At 41.2% G+C, this 22,075-nt stretch overlaps 2 protein-coding genes across 2 annotated transcripts in view; one reads left to right on the top strand and one right to left on the bottom strand.

The window, feature by feature from the left end:
• FAM227B (family with sequence similarity 227 member B) overlaps window positions 1–5,728 on the top strand; it is a gene marked incomplete at both ends in the record, with an annotated part of 175,659 nt that extends 169,931 nt beyond the window's left edge. Inside the window, 2 exons of the mRNA XM_080808525.1 lie at window positions 2,529–2,598; window positions 5,618–5,728. Of these exons, the coding sequence (XP_080664651.1) occupies window positions 2,529–2,598; window positions 5,618–5,728 (181 nt within the window). The remainder of the gene's footprint in view (window positions 1–2,528; window positions 2,599–5,617) is intronic.
• Window positions 5,729–5,754: 26 nt separating this feature from the next.
• The window catches only part of GALK2 (galactokinase 2), a 77,788-nt gene continuing 61,467 nt past the window's right edge, over window positions 5,755–22,075 (bottom strand). Inside the window, exons 7-8 of the mRNA XM_080809723.1 lie at window positions 15,406–15,607; window positions 5,755–6,324 (exon numbers count right to left, since the gene is read on the bottom strand). Of these exons, the coding sequence (XP_080665849.1) occupies window positions 6,117–6,324; window positions 15,406–15,607 (410 nt within the window). The 3' untranslated portion in view covers window positions 5,755–6,116. The remainder of the gene's footprint in view (window positions 6,325–15,405; window positions 15,608–22,075) is intronic.

Below are 22,075 nucleotides of genomic sequence, written 5' to 3'. Positions count from 1 at the left end.
ACCTTTTAAAACTAAACCCATAACCATGCCCTGCCCTAGGGAAGATGTAAGCTAGAAAAACAACCTATTTAGCTGGTCTCCCTTGGGCTACTTCTTTGTTCCCCTTCTGTCCCTAGACACACAAACATTTTTCAGGCACATTTAATTTGTTTATTTTACAAATTAGAGTATAAAAAGGAAAACTATGAAGTATTGAGACTAGCCTACGTCTAGCATACCCACATGCACAAAAATGTGTCAGATGAGTGCAGCCCTTCAGACCAGTGCCTTGCAAGACCACAGCTCTGTGCCATTCATCTTCTAATTACCGTTTTGGAACTTTAAAAGCTAGTTTCCTATAGAGGTAAGAAATCGCTATGTTGTACACCTGAAATTAATATAACCTTATACATGTGCTAGACTTCAGTTAAAAAAAAAACACCAAAAATAAACAAAACAAAAAAACTAATTTCTGGGCTCCTGACTGGCTCAGTCAGTGGAACATGCAACTCTGGATCTTGGGGCTGTGAGTTTGAGCCCCTTATCAGGTGTAGAGATGACTTAAAAACAAAATCTTAAAAGTAAATAAAATAGAAATTAAAAAGCTAGTTTCCCAGTCACATGAGAAAATCCAACCCATTACTTTGGAATCTTATCTCACTTTTTACCAAATATCTTATCACCCAGATTTCCCCTTCACAATACCTACATTATAAGATCTGATTCCAGCGGCACCTGGGTGGCTCAATTGGTTAAGTGTCTGCCTCTCAGTTTGGGCTCAGGTCATGATCTCAGGGTCTTGAGATCAAGCCCCACGTTGGGCCCTATCCTGGGCGTGGAGCCTGCTTGGGATTTTCTCTTCCCCCACCCCTCCACCCCTGCATTCTCACGCTAAAAAAAAAAAAAAAAAAAAAAAAAAAATCTGATTCCATGTGACTTTTACAAGTTCCCCAAGATTAAATCTATATGGGGTAGGATTTCTCATCACTGAGGATATAATAGAAGAATGTAGGACAGAGCAGTTTACAAGAAGCACTCAAATATGTTTTATACATTGGGACATTGTTGAAGAAAATAAGGGGAAAATACTCATATATCTAAATCTCATGTGCCTGTTAAATCTATAGGCACAGCATTCACGTTTCTATCTGTAATCGTCAAAAAAGAGATACTCATGGAGAGGAGAGGAAAGATGAGAGGAAAGACGGGGGTTAGGTGGCAGTGGTGGTGGCGAGACTGCAAGTCTAAAAACACCACTGACCTGCACTCTTTAAAAGGGCGGATTTTATGGTATGAGACATATGTCATTTAAAAAAAGAAAGGGGGCACTGTAAATTTAAAGTGTGAATCGGAAAATGGCTTGATTTTAAGAGTGAGATGAGCCCGAGTCTGAACATGACTCGCATCTCAAGGAGATTTGGAGAGGGTGTTACTGAGGAAGGGCCTCAGGGATATTTTGGAGTGTGTTTAAATAGGCCTGTGAGAAAGAAACCCATACTGTGGGAGCTAGAGGAGAAAGGCAGGAGGAGAGAGACCCAGAGGGTGACCCTAAGTGAGGGGAAAAGGTAGTGGAGAGAGAAAATGGACAGAGGGAAAGCAGAGAGTGAGTGAGGGGCATGTGCTGGTGGCAGAGCACGAACAAACGCAGGAGGCCCTCAAGAGCTAGCCCTACTGTGCCCCCGGGGTGCCCGACACTAAATGCTAAAGAGACCGAGAGGTGGCCTTGCAGGGGGCTAATCTAAACTTCATGCTTTAATTAGCAAAATATATTTGGAATTTTCAGAAATGTTTACTTCCTACAAATCCCATGCAGGAAAAATATTTTTAAAATGTCCCACTTGAAAATTGCTGGTGAAATGAATAGCCATATACCCCTCTTTTCATTTTTGTTTCTCTTGCTAATGTTCTTCCCTCTTCCCCAGTTCTTACCCATCCTAGTCTTTGCCTACCCCAGCCTCTCCACTCATCCACAGATCTCTGGAAATGTTCCTGCTGCCTCCCAAATCCAGCTATCAACTCCTTAAATATTTCTTGAATGAGTGCTTGGTGACAAAAATCAGGATAGATTCCTGGATTCCTGCGTCCCATGAGCTTCCAGACTGGTCGTCTCTTTCCCCCCAGATCTTCCCCCTCCTGGTCCCTTGTACTCTTCGGTCCCCACGGACACTCCTCAAAGTCTGCGCCAGAGCCAGGCAGGCGACATCAGTTCACAAATACTGTGCAGACCACCTCACTGAAGAGAATGCTTCCCTCAGGTGGTTGAACTGAAGGCTTGAGTCACACTGCTTGGGTTCAAATCCTGTATTACTTGCTGGCAGTATGACTGGACAGGTTAATTAACTACCTGAGCCTTTTTCCTCATAATACTGGATAATAGTAGTACCTACTTCATAACATTGTTGTAAGGGTAATTGAAAGAATATATGTAAAATGCTGGCAAACGCCCAGCATATTAAATTTTGTGTAAATGCTAGCTCTCAGTTGGTGTCTGTCAGTATAAAAACAATTGGTTTGGCTACTGATTTTTTTTTTAATTATTTTTTGATTAGACTCCAGGCAAAGGCTGCCAAAAAACCTTATGAAGTTAAGAATGACTTTGAGAACTTTCTCCATAAACTGGTATGTTTCCATTTTGAAGATAACTGAGTATCCTCTATGTAGCTTCTCGTATATGGACTGGACAGTATTTAATAAGCAATATACAGTTTCACATCCAAGTTACAGAGGCGAGGTAGCATACACTGTTGTCATTTAATCATCCACATGCACATTTAAGATAATCTCTGTTTTTCATATTAATGACAACCTCACACCCCTTATCCTCATCCCTTGCTTCCAACCACAGGCCGTTTATGCAATTGAAAACCTCCAAATGTGTTCAAAATTTCAAACTAATGGAAAATTATCAGTGTGCGAAGTCATATTTTATTTTCTGTTAAGAATTCAACAAAAATATATTGGATTCTAATGACCGTGTTAGATGAGTGGTCCCTGCAGAAATTAGAAGGTTCTAAACAGGACTCAAGTGAGAGAGAGGAAGAGAAGAAGGGAGTCTGCTCCATCTCCGTCCCCTCCTTTTATGTTCCTCCTCAACTTCTGGGAGTTCTGTTAAATCTGAAGGTTCTTCTTCCCTTCCAGCAGGCAAGAACATGTAGAGAAAAAGGTTTGATAATCTGGAGGTTGGGCAATCTGACGTCAAAAACAGGAGAGAGCTTTTTATTTTTAGCATGTCATCTAGAATGATCCTTGTTGGCTAGGGGTATAACATCAAAAACAGAGGTCAAATAATCAAATCAGATTCCTGTCTGAGCCAAAAGGTGAGAGAAGGGAGTAAAACACCTGGTTATTTAATATTAAACAAATAGGACTATTCTTCACTTCCACACAAAAAAATTCTTTCTCCCATTCTTCTTGGTCTCTTAACTACTACTACTAGAGACAAGGATACAAGTTTAATGAAGTGTAGGAAAACCACTGTGCCAGTGTGCTGGTGAAGGGCAAGGGACCTCAGCTGGTACATGGTTCATGGCCTGAGTATCAGGAAAAGTACAAGTCGTGGAAACTGTAGCACACTGAAGGCTCCAAACGCCTCACCCAAACAAAGCAGCTGTACTGCAGCTCTAGTTCACAGTCACCCCCCAGGAGTGGAGGCCCAGAGAGAATCAGATCTTCCACCATCAGGAATCCAGAGTCTTCTGTAGAATTCTTGATTAGAATCCCAAATTTTTCAATACTCTGGGGACCAAACTAACTGTATCTGCAGACCAGAGGTAGCCTGTGGGCTGTTGGTTTGCAACCCCTCCTCTAAATGCTGGACTTTTGAACTCTTCAAAAGTTACCTCCAGCCAGTATAGCCTATCTTCTCCTCCACTGTATCCCAGGGCAAACCCTTCACCCCACTGAGCCCTCTGAACACCCCATGTTTGCTCATACTCATATACTCGTCCATCTGCAGTGCCTACTTCCCAGCTTTCAAATTCTACTCATCCTTTAGGGCCCTGCTCAAATTCCACCTTCTTCATGAAGCTTTTATCCAGTTGCCCTAGCCCCATCCTTTAGAAAAGTTTGATATCTCTCATAATTTCTAGAATAACAGTGATGGTTTGATTGAAAAATAGTTCTTTTCTTCAAGCCAGACATCAAGACAAATACAGAGTAGACCACTGGCTTAGAACAACCGTGTCCTCCAAAGCAGAGGGCACAACAGAAATTTTTACTCACCTGTTGCAAGAAGGAATCTCATGGTGAAAAATTTAAATAGAATAGCATAGCACGGAAAGTACCACGTTTTTTGTTTTTTGGGTTTGGGGTTTTTTTACAGTAATCCAGGTATCTTTAAATAATTATATACCAACCACAGATCTTCTGTGGAAAATGGAAAGGTATTTAAAAACAAAGAAATATAATCTGGGGTGCCTGGGTGGCTCAGTCAATTAAGAGTCAGCCTTTGACTCAGATCACGATCCTGGGATTGAGCCAAAGTGGAAGTGGGACTTCTCGCTCAGCAGGGATCCTGCTTCTCCCTCTCCCTCTGCCCTTCCCCACCCCGGTTTGTGCTTGCTGTCTCTCTCGCTCTCTCTCAAACAAATAAATTTTAAAATCTTAAAAAGCAACAACTAAGAATTATTTAAAATCAATTAAGATTTTGGGTTATTAGGTGTTATAAAACTCAAAATTCAACAAATTGGACTTAAACTTTCTCAAGTGTTTACCTTTCTTCAAAGAATGAAAATATATATAAATATATATAAATAAATTGTAAATAAATATAAAATTATAAATATAAAAGTAAATACTCCATATATGACTGCTGTCCTTCGAGAAATAGTAGAACCAGCTTTGCCTTAGTCTCTCTGAAACTGAGATTCAAAATGATGTGTCTAGTCTTTAAGTTGTACATTAACAAGCAAAACAATCACAGAATAATACAAAGCTGTGGTAATTTCTGGGTAATTCATACCATAAGACTGCTGCTGCCTCAATTATCTGATAATATCACCAAAATGTTTTTTGGTCTAAATCATCCTATAACTCAAGAAGTCCATCTTGTGAGAAAGCCATTTACTTAACCATCACTATATGGCCAAATATTTCCAACCACTTTTGATAAACATCTACAGGACTCACCAACACCTCTACCCAACCCCAGAACCTACTCTTACCCACAGGCCTGCACATCCATCCTCCACTGGTCCCCATATACATCAGAGAGCTGCTAGACATACAACAGGGAGCTACAGGGCATGGGTAGGGTTTCCCGGAACAGTAAACATGCCTTTTGGATCTGAGCAGCATTTGAGAAAAGTTAGCATAGAGTGGGAAGAAAGTAAGTTCAATTAACAAATTGAATTATCTTAATTACCATCCAGATAATTCTCTATTTCAATGGGAAAATAGAGATAAAGAAGGAAGTGTCTTTTATCTAAGTTTCTCTATTAAGTGACAGAGAAAGCTCAGGGTCAAAAGAACTGAAAGTGATTATTGATGTGATATCATATAGTTTTTAAAAGTAAATAAGCCTAAATCCATCCTTGCTTTAAAAAAAGAAAAAATGATTCTTCTCATCTTGATAACTGGTGTAACCTCACATTCAAGTATCCAGGAAAATTTATGAATCTTTAATGACATTATTTTATAGCGTTCTGAAGCTCGAAACAAGAGAGAGTTTCTGGCATCACTCTCATCATCATCATCAACAGACGACTACAACTATGAAGAAGAAGAATGTCAAGAAATGAACCAGAAATGAACTATGTTTAAGAATATGGCATACAATGCAATTGTATCCGTTTAATTGTAGCGGTATGTTTAATTCAATTCCAGTCCATGGGGTCAGCATTGAATGTCTTTTATCATTCATCTTTAAAAATCTTGAAATCAATAAATCTCAGTAAATCATCCTTAAGATATCTGTCCAAGCATAATTTTGGCTCTTATTGGTAGAAACATATTTTAAAATGGAAAAATAATCATTATGAAGCATAGAGAGCTTTCAACCGTTTCTTTGGAAATACATCTTGATAATAGCAACCGTTCATCATAATACAAAACAGAAAGAGGATTAATTTACTGTGGCATAAGAAGTTCTGCCAGTTCCTAAATGCCCTAAATAGTTTCTCTGAGATTTTTTACATTGTTTAGGCCTCAAGGAAAACCAAAGCCCCGCCTCCAGGTTTGGTAGCAAACAAACTCTGCTTCTCAAATGTTAAGTTTCGGTCGCTCCTCTGGTAATAAGCTTGGTGCACGTTTGCTAGGAAGTTTGTCAGCTTGTCAGCAGGTACAAGTGATACTGTGCAGCCTCCCCATCCTGCTCCAGTAAGTCGTGACCCTTGAGCTCCAAACTTCCTAAAACAATGAGAAAAAAAAAACACATATTAGAACCTGTGAGTGAAAATGAGAGTGGTTTGCTTTGTGCCTATAGAGAACACACAGCCGACCCCAGTTCGAAGAAGAGTATGTGTGGATTTCTTTGTGGGGTAGGGGAGGGTAGTTCAGTGTGGCCAAACATTTTAGGACATGAAGAAATTTATACTGTTTCAGAAGGTGCTTTGAAACTTAACTGTATCTAAAACTAGGCCATGATTCTGGCTCTAAGCAGAAGAAGTTAGCAGTACTGTTGGGTGAAAGCTGGCAATAACCCACTAAATAGTCTTGATCCCATAAAGTCACCCATGAAGCAGTTGTATATAGCAAACTTACAGGTGATCAAGAAGAGGGAGTAAAAAGCAAATAGGCAACAGACATAATCGACATGATCAACATTATGTATCAGAAGGTGGCTCCAAATGATGTCGAATGAAAATTTAAAGTACAACTCTTACACAAGTGAGGGCTTCCTCCAGCGGCTGTTTAAGGTGTGTTCTTAAGGCTTGGCTATTCCACATAAAAGAATCCATCATAAGAGAATTCCACATAAAAGAACAGATAGCCTAAATTTGTGCTGAATAAATTTATCCACAAAGAACATGTTATTAAACTCTAGGTCAGTTTGTCTGTTTAATCTCTAATGGGAAGTTATGCAGACCTTTCCACAAAAAGGATGGTGGCCTCTACAGGTCCCTACGCATCTTTCCTGCAACTTTGGGAGCTGGTCTAACCACTGGACTCAGAATTTACGATCAGCCAAACTGTGTGATCGGGATGGAAACTCCCATTTATACCACCACACAAAAAGAGGTCATTTTAGTCACCATTAACCAGGCACAGTTTCAAACCTAAGATTTGTACCAAAGTGAGAGGCCCTACACAAAGCACAAGGGTCCCTCATCTTTAAAAGATGTGATTTCTCCTGATAATAAAAGTTAACATGTACTTCCAATTCTTCCTAATAAAATTTACTCCAAATTCATAGCAAATTAAAAACTCCAAAATTAGTTTAGCACAATTTTATCCCCTTTTTTCCATCTAAATAAGCTACTTTACTTCCTGGAAAATATCAATAGAATATTAACCCTCCTCTAGGACGTCAGATTCATGGCGCACCAGTACTTCATTTCCCCTCAATGATTTTTTTAATTGATTCCTTTTCATCATCTGTTTTATTCATTAAAATATATTTTTCAAGTGAAAATAGATGTTTAAGGAAGAAAAACAAGATGCTTCCAAATAATAAAAATTACTCATCTCCTGCTGTCCCCCAGACATTCAGCTTATAGCCCAGTAGCCGAGCTAAGCCCCGACTCCTGTCATCCAGGGTGAGAAGCTTCTCTGACTGTGGGATTCTAGGAGATTCTAGGATAATTCCGAGTTCCGGGGCTGGCGAAGGGTCATTTTGCAACTTAGTGATTTGAAAGAAAAAACAAAAAAATAAGTTGTGATATGCAGTCACATCAGACGATCTTTCCCATGGAAGATGCTGGGGGTAAAAAAAAAAAAAAAAAAAGGAGGTGTCACTGAGGCATCTCTGGAAGACCCTAAAATCAGGGCATCAAAGCCACCTGGGGCATGGTCTGGACAACAGGGTGCCCTCCTATGTGATTCTCTAAGATCCAAGCTCTGCCATTGTGCTGGACCCAAGCCAACCAGGTCTTTTATGGTCATCAATGGACTTCCAGGCATATTTTCTTACACTTTCTCATTTGAACAGTTTCTGAAAGTTGTGGTTTCAAAACTGAACCTAAAGCAAACTGAGTGTTGTTTCTAACTGGCTACAAAACCCACAGGAATTGTGCCAAAGGGCTTATTGTCCTCAGACCCCTGCCAGTCTCCAGGAAGCAGAAGCTAGAAGTCTTTCTAGGTAAATATAGTCACCTCTGAGTCTCCAGAGTTGCTCTGTCGCCACCCTGCCTGCTGCAGATGGAAATGGACTAGGCTGCATCAGCCACATGGTCTGAAATCATCAGGGCTCCTAATTCCCGAACAGAGGACGATAAATGCTATCTATGATCAATAGCCTTCTACCCCTGAGTCAATGGCACTTGTGGTCACAAATCAGGGGGCTGCCCCAGTAGCTGGTCAGCAGCCTGCCCGGCTATATACACTCAAAAAGGCAGAAGGCTCCTGTCTGCAGTGTTCCAAACCGGACATTTTTGTGCCCTTTGGCATATGCCATAGAAATTCAGGGAGAAATCCAAAAGTTAGGAGACCAATTTAAGCTTTCTATTAAGAAAGAAAAGTAGGTAAGCCATGTTTTTCCTGTGAGAACAGTAAGATATTAAAAATACAGATCCTTGAGGTCTTGCACATCAGAGAAGCAATACAAATCATGAAACCCAAAACCCTAGATCCCCCAAATACCACTTCTTTGTGGTGACCAGATTGGAAATAATGTGGAAGGCTTAGTCAAAACAATAAAAGCAGCCTCTGCCTTATTATGAGCACGGCCTACAAAACAAAGGCTAGGGCAGATGAGAGATGCAGATTATAAAGAATGTTCCCTTTGATCCTTTTATCACTGAAAAGTACATTCATATAACTAATTTTCTAGGCACCCAATATAGCCTGACGAAAATTTCCTACTTACACGAAATGATTGGACCATAAAGCGCTTACTAAGATACAAGGTGCAGAAAGATGCAGGGGGGTGGAGGGAGATCCAGCAAGACCCGACTTTGCTATAAACTATAAAGAAGGAAAGAAGCAAGGAATTGTGCCTTGTGGTTCAATCCAATTTTATTTATTTCAAAATATTTATATATCATGCCAATGGATATTAAGTTAATTATTTCAGAATACTTTGAATTTAGAGACAGGTTATATCTCTCCAGCCCCAGCCCAGCACAATTCCAGACATTTGGTAGCTTTTAATAAATGCTTGCTGGATTATTATATTTGTTTTAAAATCTCAAAATATAAATCCAGGCTGGTTATTTTCTTTTTAAATTTATGTTAGAAAACTTCAATTATGTGAAACAAAGTATAATAAAGAGATGATGTCCAAACAACTATAAAATATTTCTTTTGAATGAACAAAATATATATATTTTTAAAGATTTTGTTTATTTGACAGAGAGAGAGAGCACAAGCAGGGAGGAGCAGCAGACAGAAGGAGAGGGAGAAGCAGACACCCCACTAAGCAGGGAGCCCGATGTGGGTCTCAATCCCAGGACCCTGGGATCATGACCTGAACTGAAGGCAGACGCTTAACGACTGAGCCACCCGGGAGGCCCTGAACAAAATATATTTTTATAAGAAATAGCTAAATTTTAAAATAGAACTTTCTGGGGCACCTGGGTGGCTCAGTGGGTTAAGCTGCTGCCTTCAGCTCAGGTCATGATCTCAGGGTCCTGGGATCGAGTCCCACATCGGGCTCTCTGCTCGGCAGGGAGTCTGCTTCCCTCTCTCTGTCTGCCTCTCTGCCTACTTGTGATCTCTGTCTGTCAAATAAAAAAATAAAATCTTAAAAAAATAAAATAAAATAAAATAAAATAGAACTTTCTGAGGCACATAAAACAATTTTCAGCTACATGTGAGACAGTTTACGTATGCATGTTATATATAAATATAAGCTGTTAGTAATGTATTCTATAAGTGGAAAGACTTCTATCTTCTGCTTCAAAGCCTAGAATCTTCTGGCTACAATCTCAGGAAAACAGACCTTCCAGAACAATTTCTATGATTTTTGCAGCCAAGTTAAAAACACTTTCAGATTGCTTTAGATTCAAGAAACCACAAACTTCAAATACTGTTCAAATGAGAAAGTATAGGAAAATATAACTGTAAGTCTATATGAGGAATGTAAGCCACTAAAGGCTCTGAAAGACCAGTTGAGTTGTTTCCTACAAATGGTATATATATGGATGGCGGAGGGGGCGGATAGCAAGTGGAAGACGGGCCCAAAAAGAAGTGAGCCCCTAAGTGCAGGTGAAGTGGGCCTCTCCCTTTATCTGGCAGAGTGTGAAGATGAGCCTTGAGATCATGGGGAAAGGAACATACAAATATGGGTTTACACTTCATTCTTCCCCGACATGGTCAAGAGAATGGGTGCAAGAGGCTGAGCAGCATAGCTGCAGAATAAAGTTTGAAAAGACTTCTGAAGAAGACAGCAAACGAGCTTCTGTAATCTTTGTTAGCCTATTAACATTTGTCATTCATCTTCCTTAATAGCTTAGACAATGATGCAGTATTGATGAGGTCTCTAATTTCAGCAAGTGTCAAAGAGAAACAAAAGGCATAAACTATTTTTTCTTAAGTATAACCAGGAAAACCAATAACAAATGAGCTGTCTCACATATAACTGACTTGGTTTCAAAATTGCTGTGTGTTTCTCAATGAATCCTACTTTACAATTTAGCTGTGTCTTAAAATTTATATGTTGTTCATTTAGTAAAGTTATTTTATAATTGGAAAAGCTTCATCTTTTTCTTTCATTGTTATACTTTCACATAACTGAGGTTTTCTAACATTAATTTAATAAAAATAATAAACAGTCTAACTGCATAAATGTAGTTTCCTTCTTCCCTCCCTGGTCCTTTCTTTAGATGCTAAACTGATTTTCTCTTAAACAGTAAAAGCCTCAACTGAAAAAATATCCTTTCTTTTTCCCCCTCTTCTCTCCACTTGGGTCATGCGGTGCTGCTTCTTATACACTGTCCTTATAGGCTAGCTACCCAGAGATGCCTTCTGAATATAATCTAGCTTAGATCACATTAAGATTGCAGCTTGTAGGTCCATATACACTATGGAGTATTATGCCTCCATCAGAAAGGACGAATACCCAACTTTTGTAGCAACATGGACAGGACTGGAAGAGATTATGCTGAGTGAAATAAGTCAAACAGAGAAAGTCAAGTATCATATGGTTTCACTTATTGGTGGAGCATAACAAATAATATAGAGGACAAGGGTAGATGGAGAGGAGAAGGGAGTTGAGGGAAATTGGAAGGGGAGGTGAACCATGAGAGACTATGGACTCTGAAAAACAACCTGAGGGTTTTGAAGGGGCGGGGTGGGAGGGTGGGGGAACCAGGTGGTGGGTATTAGGGAGGGCACAGATTGCATGGAGCACTGGGTGTGGTGAAAAAACAATGAATACTGTTACGCTGAAAATAAATAAAAAATTAAAAAAAAAAAAAAAAAAAGATTGCAGCTTGTATGACAGGTATTGGTGAGGATGTGGAGAAAGGAGAACACTCCGGCACTGTTGGTGGAGATGCAAGCTGGTGCAGCCACTCTTGGAAACATTATGGGGGTTCCTCAAAAAGTTGAAAATAGAGCTACGGTCCAGTAATCACTCTACTAGGTATTCACCCAAAGGATACAAAAACACTAATTCAAAGGGATGCATGCGTCCCAATATTTATAGCAGCATTATTTACAACAGCCAAGTTATGGAAATAGCCCGTGTCCATCGGTTGATGAATGGATAAAGAAGATGTGATATATATGTATGTACACACACACACATACACATACACACTAAGGAATATTATTCAGCCATAGAAAAGAATGAAATCTTGCCATTTTCAATGACATGGATGGAAGTAGAGAGTGTAATGCTAAGTGAAATAAGTCAGAGAAAGACAAATACCATATGATTTCTGGAATTTTAGAAACTAAACAAATGAGCTAAGGGAAAAAGAGAGAGACTGAGAGAGAGACAGGTAGAGAGAGGCAAACCAAGAAACAGACTCGTACCGATAGAGAACAAACTGATGGTTACCAGAGGGTACGTGGGGTAGGGTATGGATGGAATGGAGTGGGGATGAAGGAGTGCACTTGCTGTGATGAGCACAGGGTGGTGTACGCAAGTGTTGAATCGCTATATTGTACACCTGGAACTAGTATTACACTGTATGTTAACTAATTGGAATTTAATAAAAATGTTTAAAAATTAAACTTAAAAGATTTTAGCTTGTATGTAGTGCCCTAGGTATCTAGGCATTAACTCCATCAGTTAGTTGGCTTTCATGCTCATAGTTTCCAAGCAGGACTTCAGGAAAATAAAGGAATTTCGAAGCGCCACAAGTGGACTAGGAAGTAAAGATTGTCTGTGGCCGTACTCCTCCTCGCACCCATTTCAGCCGCCTTCTGCCTTCCTCGGTCTCCCGAAAGGCAACCAACCTTCTCAGGCTGCCCACTCTTGGTCACACCTTCCCCACTGGTGTTAACATTTTTATTTTATTTATTATTTTTTATTATTATCATCATTGTTACTGTTATTATTTTGACTGTTAACATTTTTAAAGGGACAGGAAAGTTTGGAGTTGATCATGATTCTTAAACAAAATAATACCCTCCCAGAAGTTGAGTTTATGTACCAGGCCCTTGGCTTTGCCAGGGTCCTTCCCAGCACTGCCTCTGCCTGGCCCAGCGAACAGTCACAAAGCTTTAGGAGCAACCAGGGCTTAAGTGTGTCTCATTTTTCACTGAACCTTCCCGTACTTTTACCATCCACTACTCTTTATTAGCCGTCTTTCTCTCCCAGTTTTAACCACCCCACATCACCACTATCTTTTTCATTCTTCTGCATTCCTCCCCCTCCCCCCTTCCATCCACACACAGAAAAGTTTTAAAGCTCTTGAAAACAGGGCTTAGACTTCAGTGTCACATAGGACACAAATACCCTATTGGAAAGCATTTGCTGGCTCAAGGGAGGAATGGCATCAGTGAGAGCTCCCGGGGGCTATCCTCAGGTTCCTCTAACATGTGGGACCTTTAAGTAACTGGGAACCAATGGGAACATTTGAAGAATACCTGCTGGTCACAGTGACGGCAATGGAAAAAATAATTATATAGGACATTTAAGGACCAGACAACTATTCTGGTCAATATTTACAACATGCCAAAAGGTAATCTTTCGATATGGGAAACTTGGTCCCTATATGGTTATGGAGTAAGCAGAAACTAATTTTGATGCTTAGCAATTGACTTTCCAAACAAAAACAACCACAAAAAGGGGAGTGAGCTCCTTAAACTAGACACAAATGAATTTCCCTCAGAAAACCAACACAGCAGATGAAAATGGGCTAGACAGAAATATTTTAAGAAATAAAGTGTTTTAAGTGTTAAATTCAAGTATTAATTAAGCTATTAAAAAAGGAGCTTTCAAAAACAAACAAGTGAAATAATAAATAAAAGGTGCACTTCTAAACCCTTTCAAGACACAGCCACTAAATCTTTCACTGGAACCCAATCTTTAAAAATATATAGACCTGGAGTGCCTCGGTGGCTCTTTCAGTTAAGCGGCTGCCTTTGGCTCAGGTCATGATCCCTGGGTCCTGGGATGGAGCCCTGTGTCTCCGGCCAAAAACCCAGGAGTCAGCTTGATACTTGTCTTTCACGCACACAGTGATGTTTTGAATCTTCCTGCCAGGCTCATCTGGCATCAGATCCATTAGCGCTTCCACTGCTACCTTTCTCCACCCAAAGCCAGAGTCCTTCCGATGGCTGATGGCCCACGAGGCCCCATGCGGTATGCCTCACGCTACCTCTCGTACTTCATCACCTGCTACTCTCTCCTTGACTGCCCTCCAACCTCACTGCTTTGCTAGCTGTTCCTCACACGTGGCAGCCACGTCCCCACCCCGGGGCGTATGCACTGGCCATCTCCTTTCTTCACTTCCTTCAGGTCTCTGCTCAAACATCACCTCCTCAGAGAAGCCGTCTTCAACCAATTCCTAGAAAGATTAGCCACCCCAACCTTAGTGCTTTCTATCCCTTCTGTGCTTTTTTTCATAGCACTTATTACTACCACTTAATTTATTTTTCATTGTCACCTCCCTCTTTCCCCATGAGAACGTAGGCTCCAAAAGAGCAGGAGCTGATTGGCCATCCCCGGAAGAGAAAGTTCTTCAGGGAATTCCAGGAGACTGACAAATGCCCCTTCACTGCCTTTCAGGTGGGATTCAAACTATTCCACTACCTTCCAGGCAAAGACACTTCTTCCTGATTCCCGCACAAATCATTCCACTTCCTCTTATTTCCAGAACTGAACAATATTTGTCGCTTCCATTTACTGGGCCCTTGGTACTTTCAGAAAAGAGCACTTCTAAGGGAACAAGCTCTGGAAGGCTTTTTGGCAATTAGTGAGCAAACTCTGACGTCAGCAGAAGGATTCTCATCAATGCTATGTTCAAATCTCTCTACAAGTTGGGTTATACATGCCAGTTGTGATCACTGGAGCTAGTCGGTTTAAACTTTTCAGGCGAGGAGTGTGGCAATGAGTGAGGCAAGCCATAGGCGCCAAGTGGTTAATTATATTCTCATGACTAATTGCAGGCAGTTCTGTATCATCTTCTCACGGTGGAAATAACATCTAGTCATTTGAGAGTTCTCCCAATTTCCCTTTCAGTTCTCCCAAGGTCAATGAAATCCCTTCTGGGTAAAGTGACCATTCTACTCTATCCATTATCCCCATTCTCTAACAATTATAAGGAAGCTGTTCTCAGGCTTTGTGAAAGAGTTTTCCTCTTTACATTTCTGTCTCAACCAAACATTTATAAAAGAGGCTTTCGTCAAATCCTTATTTCTCCAAATTGCCTAACCTAAATCTGGAAGGCAGGACGTGCTGGCCTGCCGAGTAATTCCTTCAGCAACCTCCCCTGCCCCTGAATACACTCCGAGCGGGTTTCAAGCCCTCTTTCTGTTTTCTGCCTTCTTTTGAATAAAGCTACTAAACTCAGGACACCAAACAGAAGATGCTGGCAGGGCCACCATTGTAGTGATGAAAATATGATGAGAAAGCAACAACAGGACCCCTGTCTAAGGAAAGCTTCCTGAAATACCAAGTCATCCCAAGACGGAAACATGGGAAGAACTGATTCCAAACCTGCAGCCTCATAAAGCTGTGGAGTCAGGTCTCTGGAATCTTTCTGCTTCAAATATTTAGGAGAGAACAAGTTCAGCCCTGTATACAACACCTCAGAGAGGAAGCGGGGAAGGATCTCCTTTCACTTAGAAGGTTATGAAAATACTGCAGTTTTCATCCATTAACAGTTTCTTTGGCAGGGTCCCCCCGCCACCACCATGCTGCTCTCTCAGCCTCACCGACAGATGTCCACCAGCTGGTCCAGCTCGGGGCAGCTGCACTCGTACATGTCCCGGCAACTCGCGTGGCTCTGGTTCATTAAGTCTCCCAGCAGCTGGACCGTGTCGTCAGGTGCTTCTTCACATATCTTCTTAAACTGGAGCACCCGCGCGGCCTCGCTGTACACATGCTTGGCCCGCTGGTAGAGTTTGAAGATGGGCACTTAGGAAGAAAAGGGACAGGGAACAACGGGAGACATATTTACTGGACAACACAGTGCAAGGAAAAGTAGCCATTGAGGACTTCCATTTCTATCTTCATTCTCAATACGTTAGACTTTAAATAGGTCTCTCTTTCACCAAAAGAAATCTTCATATCTACAGCTGTCTCTTTCCGAGTCAGTTTTACTTTTTTCTTGATAAGGAATACAGTCTCAGAAGTACACTTTCTTCCCTTCATTCTGCACACGGAGACATGTACACACATGTGCATGCAAACTAATTCCTCCCCTCGGGAGGGGGAGGTGAGGTGTACTGGGCGCTCCCTACGCGTCAGGCCCTTTAGAGGCATGACTGTCTCATGTCATTCTCCTCACAGCCCTGGGGGAGTGGCAGCCTGATCCCTGTTAAACAGATAGCAGGCTGAAATGACATGCCTGAGGTCACACATCCAGAAATTAGAGAAGCAGAATATCAATAAGGATGTCTGATCCCCGGGCCACATTCTTTCCACTGTGACCCACCAGAAAGGAGCACTGAAAATGCTTACGCTGGCAATTCTATTTATAAAAATGTATCCTAGAGATAAGCACAATTACTTACATATGTATACACACACACATACATGTACAGCAGCATTATCTATCATAGCAAAAAACAGGAAACTTAAATGTCTAATAACAGGGAACATTTTAAAAACTAAGCTACATCCATTAAAAAATGTTACTGCTATTAGATACTCAGATTCTAAGACAATTTACTCATGGGAAATTATTCACTATCAAGTGAAAAAACAAGATAGACAACTGTAGGTACAACTGATATTAATTTTGCATTCACATATACGTGTATTTGTGTAAATTTTAATTTCTTTTTTTTAAAAGATTTTATTTATTTATTTGAGAGAGAGAGAGAGGTCACAAGTAGGCAGAGAGGCAGGCTGAGAGAGAGGGGGAAGCAGGCTCCCTGCCGAACAGCGAGCCCGATTCGGCCCTCGATCCCAGGACTCTGAGATCATGACCTGAGCCGAAGCAGAGGCTTAACCCACTGAGCCACCCAGGCACCCTTAATTTCTAAAAACTCAAAGAAAGCACCAATATATTAACAGTTATCATCTCTGTGGTAATTATGGGTGATTTTATTTTCCCCTTAACACATTTCTATACTTTCTAGATTATCCACAATGACTCTAACTTCAGTTACAGAAACACATCCTACTGTGATGGCTTAATAATGATTATATGCTCCCTTGAATAACAACTGGGACCTTCTTACGGTTTTCAATCTTGCCAAAGTGGCTGAGGGTGTGCTGTGGGCCTGGGGAATTTGTGATTATATGGAAGCTTACCCAGTCTACTGGAAAGAGCCAGGGCTGTGAATCACAAGGTCTGTCATTTCTTCTCAGCTCTGTGACAATTAGCTGTACCCAGTTGCGACCTCTACATGGTTCTATTTTCCCATCTCTAAAACGAGGCTGAGAATTACTTCCAGGTCTAACATTTCATGATTCTATGAAGATCTCCTTCCAAGCCTTTCTCCATCCCCCATGTTGTTAGATGTTGTAAAGAGGATGCCGTGACTATTTCCTCCTGTCCGCACACTCAGTTCTACTCTCTGCTCTGCCTCAGGAGGCTGACAAGTATGATTACACCCCTTGGTTCCCTTGCTGTGTAGACTAGGGAAGGGAGATCATTGAGAAATGGGAGGGAAGAGAGTAGGTCAGAGGATTTATTCCCCAGCTCCCTCCTTGCAGCTGGTTCTGCCACTCCACTGGAGGACAATGAACATCCTTTCAAGGCGGCCTTTTCGACACTCCTCCAGTGTCAGCCTGCAGCTTCCTCTCCTAGACTTTTATTACTTTTTCAGAGGTGCTGTCACAGTTCTCTTACAAACCAATAAATTTTATTTAAAGTTTCAGGTCACATTTTTTTCCCTTCCACAGCACTGTCCAACTCTTGGAGATGGATAAAAAGCCAGCCATGGCTAGAGGAACCTAAACCATTCTTAGGATCTGTGTAAAGTTCAGTAAGTACAGGGTGGGGCTACCTTTCTATAAATTAATTTAAAAAAATCAAAGTTTTCTTTCAAACATTCTCAATTCAGTCATATTCGGTAAATTAAACTTATAGTTAACTGCTTGCATCAGTGAAATGATGCAAATTCTTATGAATTTTCCTGTCCTCTTTCAAAGAGGACCTAAATTCAGTCATCAAATCTAGTCAGTTCTTTTGCAACATGTCTTATAATCATCCCTCCCTTATATTGCCACTGTCATCACCCAAATTTACACTTTTATTCCTTTTCCCACTTGAACTATTTTGCAGCAGTTTCTAAATTGATATCCCTGTCTTAATCTCTCCTCCCTGCAACCTCCCTTGAGGATGACACGGCCAGACTGAGCTCCTGACAGACAGCCTTACTCGTGCTACTGTCCCAAACCTTCTGCCTCACCAGTGTTTCCCATAATTCAGATTCCCACCCTCAGCACGCTCCGTCCCAGCAGGACGTCTTCCCTCCAGCCAAACTCCCCTACTCTTACCCAGACACTCTTTGCTTCTCAGGATACTCGGTAGCCACACAGAAATCATTTCCTGCCCTTTCTCTCTCTCTCAAAATTTCACCTGTTTCAGTTTTAATTTTTTATGCTCGGAGAAGCCATGATGGCCCCAGCTGGAAACTCTCTCTTGACTCTACACTGCTCTTGCAGTCCATCATCTCATATTCCGTCCATATTAAATTTTCCCAGTTGTTTAAATTTCAGTTGGTTTACACCAGGATCTGAACAAAGGGGACACATTATGTTTCCTTGTTATGTCTAATAAGTCCCTTTTAATCAAGAATTCACAGTGACTTTTGATAGTCTGGATTCCCAGTGTCATGTATGTAAAATACAAGCACATTTCAGGGCTGTAGCCTGGAATAAAACTCAATATAGTCCAGTAGGGACAGTATGCTTTAGTTTTTCTTTAGGATTACATAGTCCTTTAGGATGAAATATTTTCCACTGGGATTAAATATTCTAAAATGGAAACCATCCAGAAAGGTGTTTTATTTATTTATTTTTAAGATTTTATTTATTTATTTGAGAGAGAGAAAGAGCATAAGCAGGGGATGGGCAGAGGGAGAGGAAGCAGCTCCCCCTGAGCAGGGAGCCCAATGTGGGGCTCAATCCCAGGCCCCTGGGATCATGACCTGAGCCGAAAGCAGAGGCTTTACCAACTGAGCCACCCAGGAGCCCCCAGAAAGGTCTCTTATGCTAAACCTTAGGACTGGTGTTTTGCTTTGTGACAAGAAACATTCAGAATGCACCGAGCAGATGACCAGAACTTCACAAACCTGGTACCTTCTCGAATCTATTCTCCATTGCACAGTGTTTCACACAAGATTTCTGAGTAGGCACATGCCGAGGACTCCGGCAGGGCATTCTGAAGGTGCATGACAGACTGCCATGGCTCACACCCACCCCCCCACCCCCCCCCCAAAGGTAGTAACTCCAACAATAAGGGAGAGGGCAGAAAGGGCATCTGGTTTCAATTGTGATATAAAAATCTTGCCAAGGGCTACAAAAGATTTGGAGACCACCCTTTGGGAGGAAAAGCAGTTCTGTGTTGGCTGGACATCACAAATGCTCTTTGGATCCAGGATTCTGGCTTGTTATGTGCTGGCAATTCATCGGGTCTCTTGTTACTCAGATACCAAAAAATCCAAGAAAATCTGAAACTTTATCCACAATAGCTTTCTTCCCTGTCCAGTTCACTTTAAAACCGGATGTTCCAACTGTCTATAAGCTCTTACAATCCTTGAGAGCAATTATTATATTACAAGATGAAGGAAGTTGTTTCTTACTATGTTCACCACATGCGTGATTACTTCCAAGGCAAATTTAATTTAAGAATATAACACCAGACACTATTAATGTCCTATCCTATCATGGGAAATTTGAGGCTTCAAAGCAGGACATACCACATAGACTTTGAAAGATTGACTTTCTCCAGTGTGAATCTTAGATAATAACTGAGTCTAATCCTGAAATCATGACACAGATTCTAAGATCTATCTAAATGATCACGACCATAAACATTTAAACTGCACAAGCCGCTGAATAAATTCACTTGTATAATAATTCTGTTAGCTCTAAACTTCCCCTTCCGTCTGACTTCCTAGGTCAGTACACTCACCACATGAGCTCCTGCCAGAGGCCCCGGCATGAGCTGTTTTGTTAGCCTGGAATGCTCCTCCCCTTGATCTTTACATGGCTGGAACCCACTTGTCATTCAAGCCTCAGCTGTCACAGCTTCAAGGAGACCTTGCCTCAACTTCAGAGTAAGTCCCTCACATATGTATTCTCTCCATTCTATTTTATTCTCCCAACACTTACTACCATCCCAAATGTCTTGCTTATATATATTTGTTCATCAGTTTGTGGTTGTTTCTCACCACTAGAAGGTCAGCCCTGGGAAAGCAAGGGCCTTCCTTGTCTACAGAATTTCACTTTTGCATCTTCAGCAGCTAAAATAGGGTCTGGCATTCCATGGGGGCTCAATAAATGTTCACTGAAGGAATGGTCAGTTCCTTGTCTTCGTAGCAAAACTTGGCGAAGTAAACAATTATGGGACAAATGCAATAGACAAGACCTACTATTTTGGCAGTTTATGCTTACTAGCACCTTCACCAAAAAAGTAGGAAAAGCTGACTAAGAGAAGGTTAAAAGACAATTAGTAAACTCCCGTGTCCAAAGTGTACCTACTACTCGTTATCATAGATGACAGAATTGTTTATATTGTGTTTTGCTTCACAGACGTAGAAGAAAGGAGATTTCTAAAACAAACAAGAACTGTTTCAAATAAAAGGGAAGGAAGAAAAACAGATCATCAGAATTAGTTAAGATAATTTTTTTCTTTTAGACAATCTTTGTAACAAAAAGCTGTCTGCTGCTCACTTTTACCTTAAAAGGATGGCCACATAGCTTATGATCAGAACCCATCTCTAATCAATGGATCTAAAAAGGGGAACAGATGATTGGTTCTTTTGCTGTATCTTTGGTGAGAAAGGATGAGAAAGAGTCTGTGGCAGAGGTAACACACCAGGCACCATTTCCTCATAAAAGCTCTAAGAGCAGCTGGTCAACAGGAGATGGGGGACATGCCTATTCAATTTCTAAAAGAGTCCCACTGATTTAATCTAACTCAATTTTTTTTGTTTTTACTTACAAGACTTTTTATTACCTCATCTTATACTAAGACTGATGACAAAAGGCCTGAGCAAGATGGCCATGTAGCCTCAGTCAACCAACAGCTCTTATTGAGCACCTGCTATGTGCCGCATACCATGCTCCAAATGATAGGAAAGACATGTGAAATGGGAGCCCTGGATGTGAGGAACTCAACAGCTCAGTTAAACAGAGAAAACAAGCTCTGAGACCCCTGACAAGTGATGAACTGCAGCAGATGTGCAAGTGCCAGAGCCGCTGAAGGTGCACTAAGAGGACAGGGTTTGGTGGAGGCATAACAGTAATGGGAAGGATCACAGAAGAGCCCGAACCACAGAGCTTCCTTGTTGCAAAGAAAGGATGACCAAAGGCCTGAGCTGGGAACAGGCAGAGTGTGTTTATAGACCTGAAGAGAGCAGACTGACCAGAATCTGGGGCAATCTCTCGAGGAGGTTGTCCTCACACCTGAAGTTTTAACTTCCTTTGCTGCACATACTGCACAAAGGTTGCACACTAACAACCCATGGTCCATATCCAGCCCCAGTGATGCCTTCTCGACCCACGTATTGTTTTCCAAACTGGGAATTTTTATATAAGAATCTGGATTTCTGCTTTCCCTTGAAAAACTGAAGCCTGGCAGCACTGAACCTATATTCTTTTTTTTTTTTTTTTTGGATGTTACTTTTTTTTTTTAATTAAATTTTTTATTTCTTTTCAGCGTAACAGTATTCATTGTTTTTTCACCACACCCAGTGCTCCATGCAATCTGTGCCCTCCCTAATACCCACCACCTGGTTCCCCCAACCTCCTGCCCCCCGCCCCTTCAAAACCCTCAGGTTGTTTTTCAGAGTCCATAGTCTCTCATGGTTCACCTCCCCTTCCAATTTCCCTCAACTCCCTTCTCCTCTCCATCTACCTTTGTCCTCTATATTATTTGTTATGCTCCACAAATAAGTGAAACCATATGATACTTGACTCTCTCTGTTTGAACCTATATTCTTGCACAAAGGTCATTGGCTGGAGCTGAGGAGCAGCTATCCCTTTTAGACAGAATACACACACTTTATTTCTACACAGTTCCCTCCATTCCCAATTTTCTGATACTCAGATTGCCTCACTAGTTTGCATGCCTGTCTGGTCCCTATAGGTATGTGCATGTTCTCTTTTAACATAAAGCTCTCTATTACAGGAATTCTTGGCTAGAGAGGGAAGAGTGGGCAAACCAAGTGAGTCATCATGCCATAAGGAGCCATGGTTACTAAA

Source organism: Martes martes (genome assembly GCF_963455335.1).
Source record: "Martes martes genome assembly, chromosome: 7".
NCBI lineage: Eukaryota > Metazoa > Chordata > Mammalia > Carnivora > Mustelidae > Martes > Martes martes.
The sequence above is the reverse complement of the archived record's forward strand: the minus strand, read 5'-3'. Positions and strand labels throughout refer to the sequence as shown.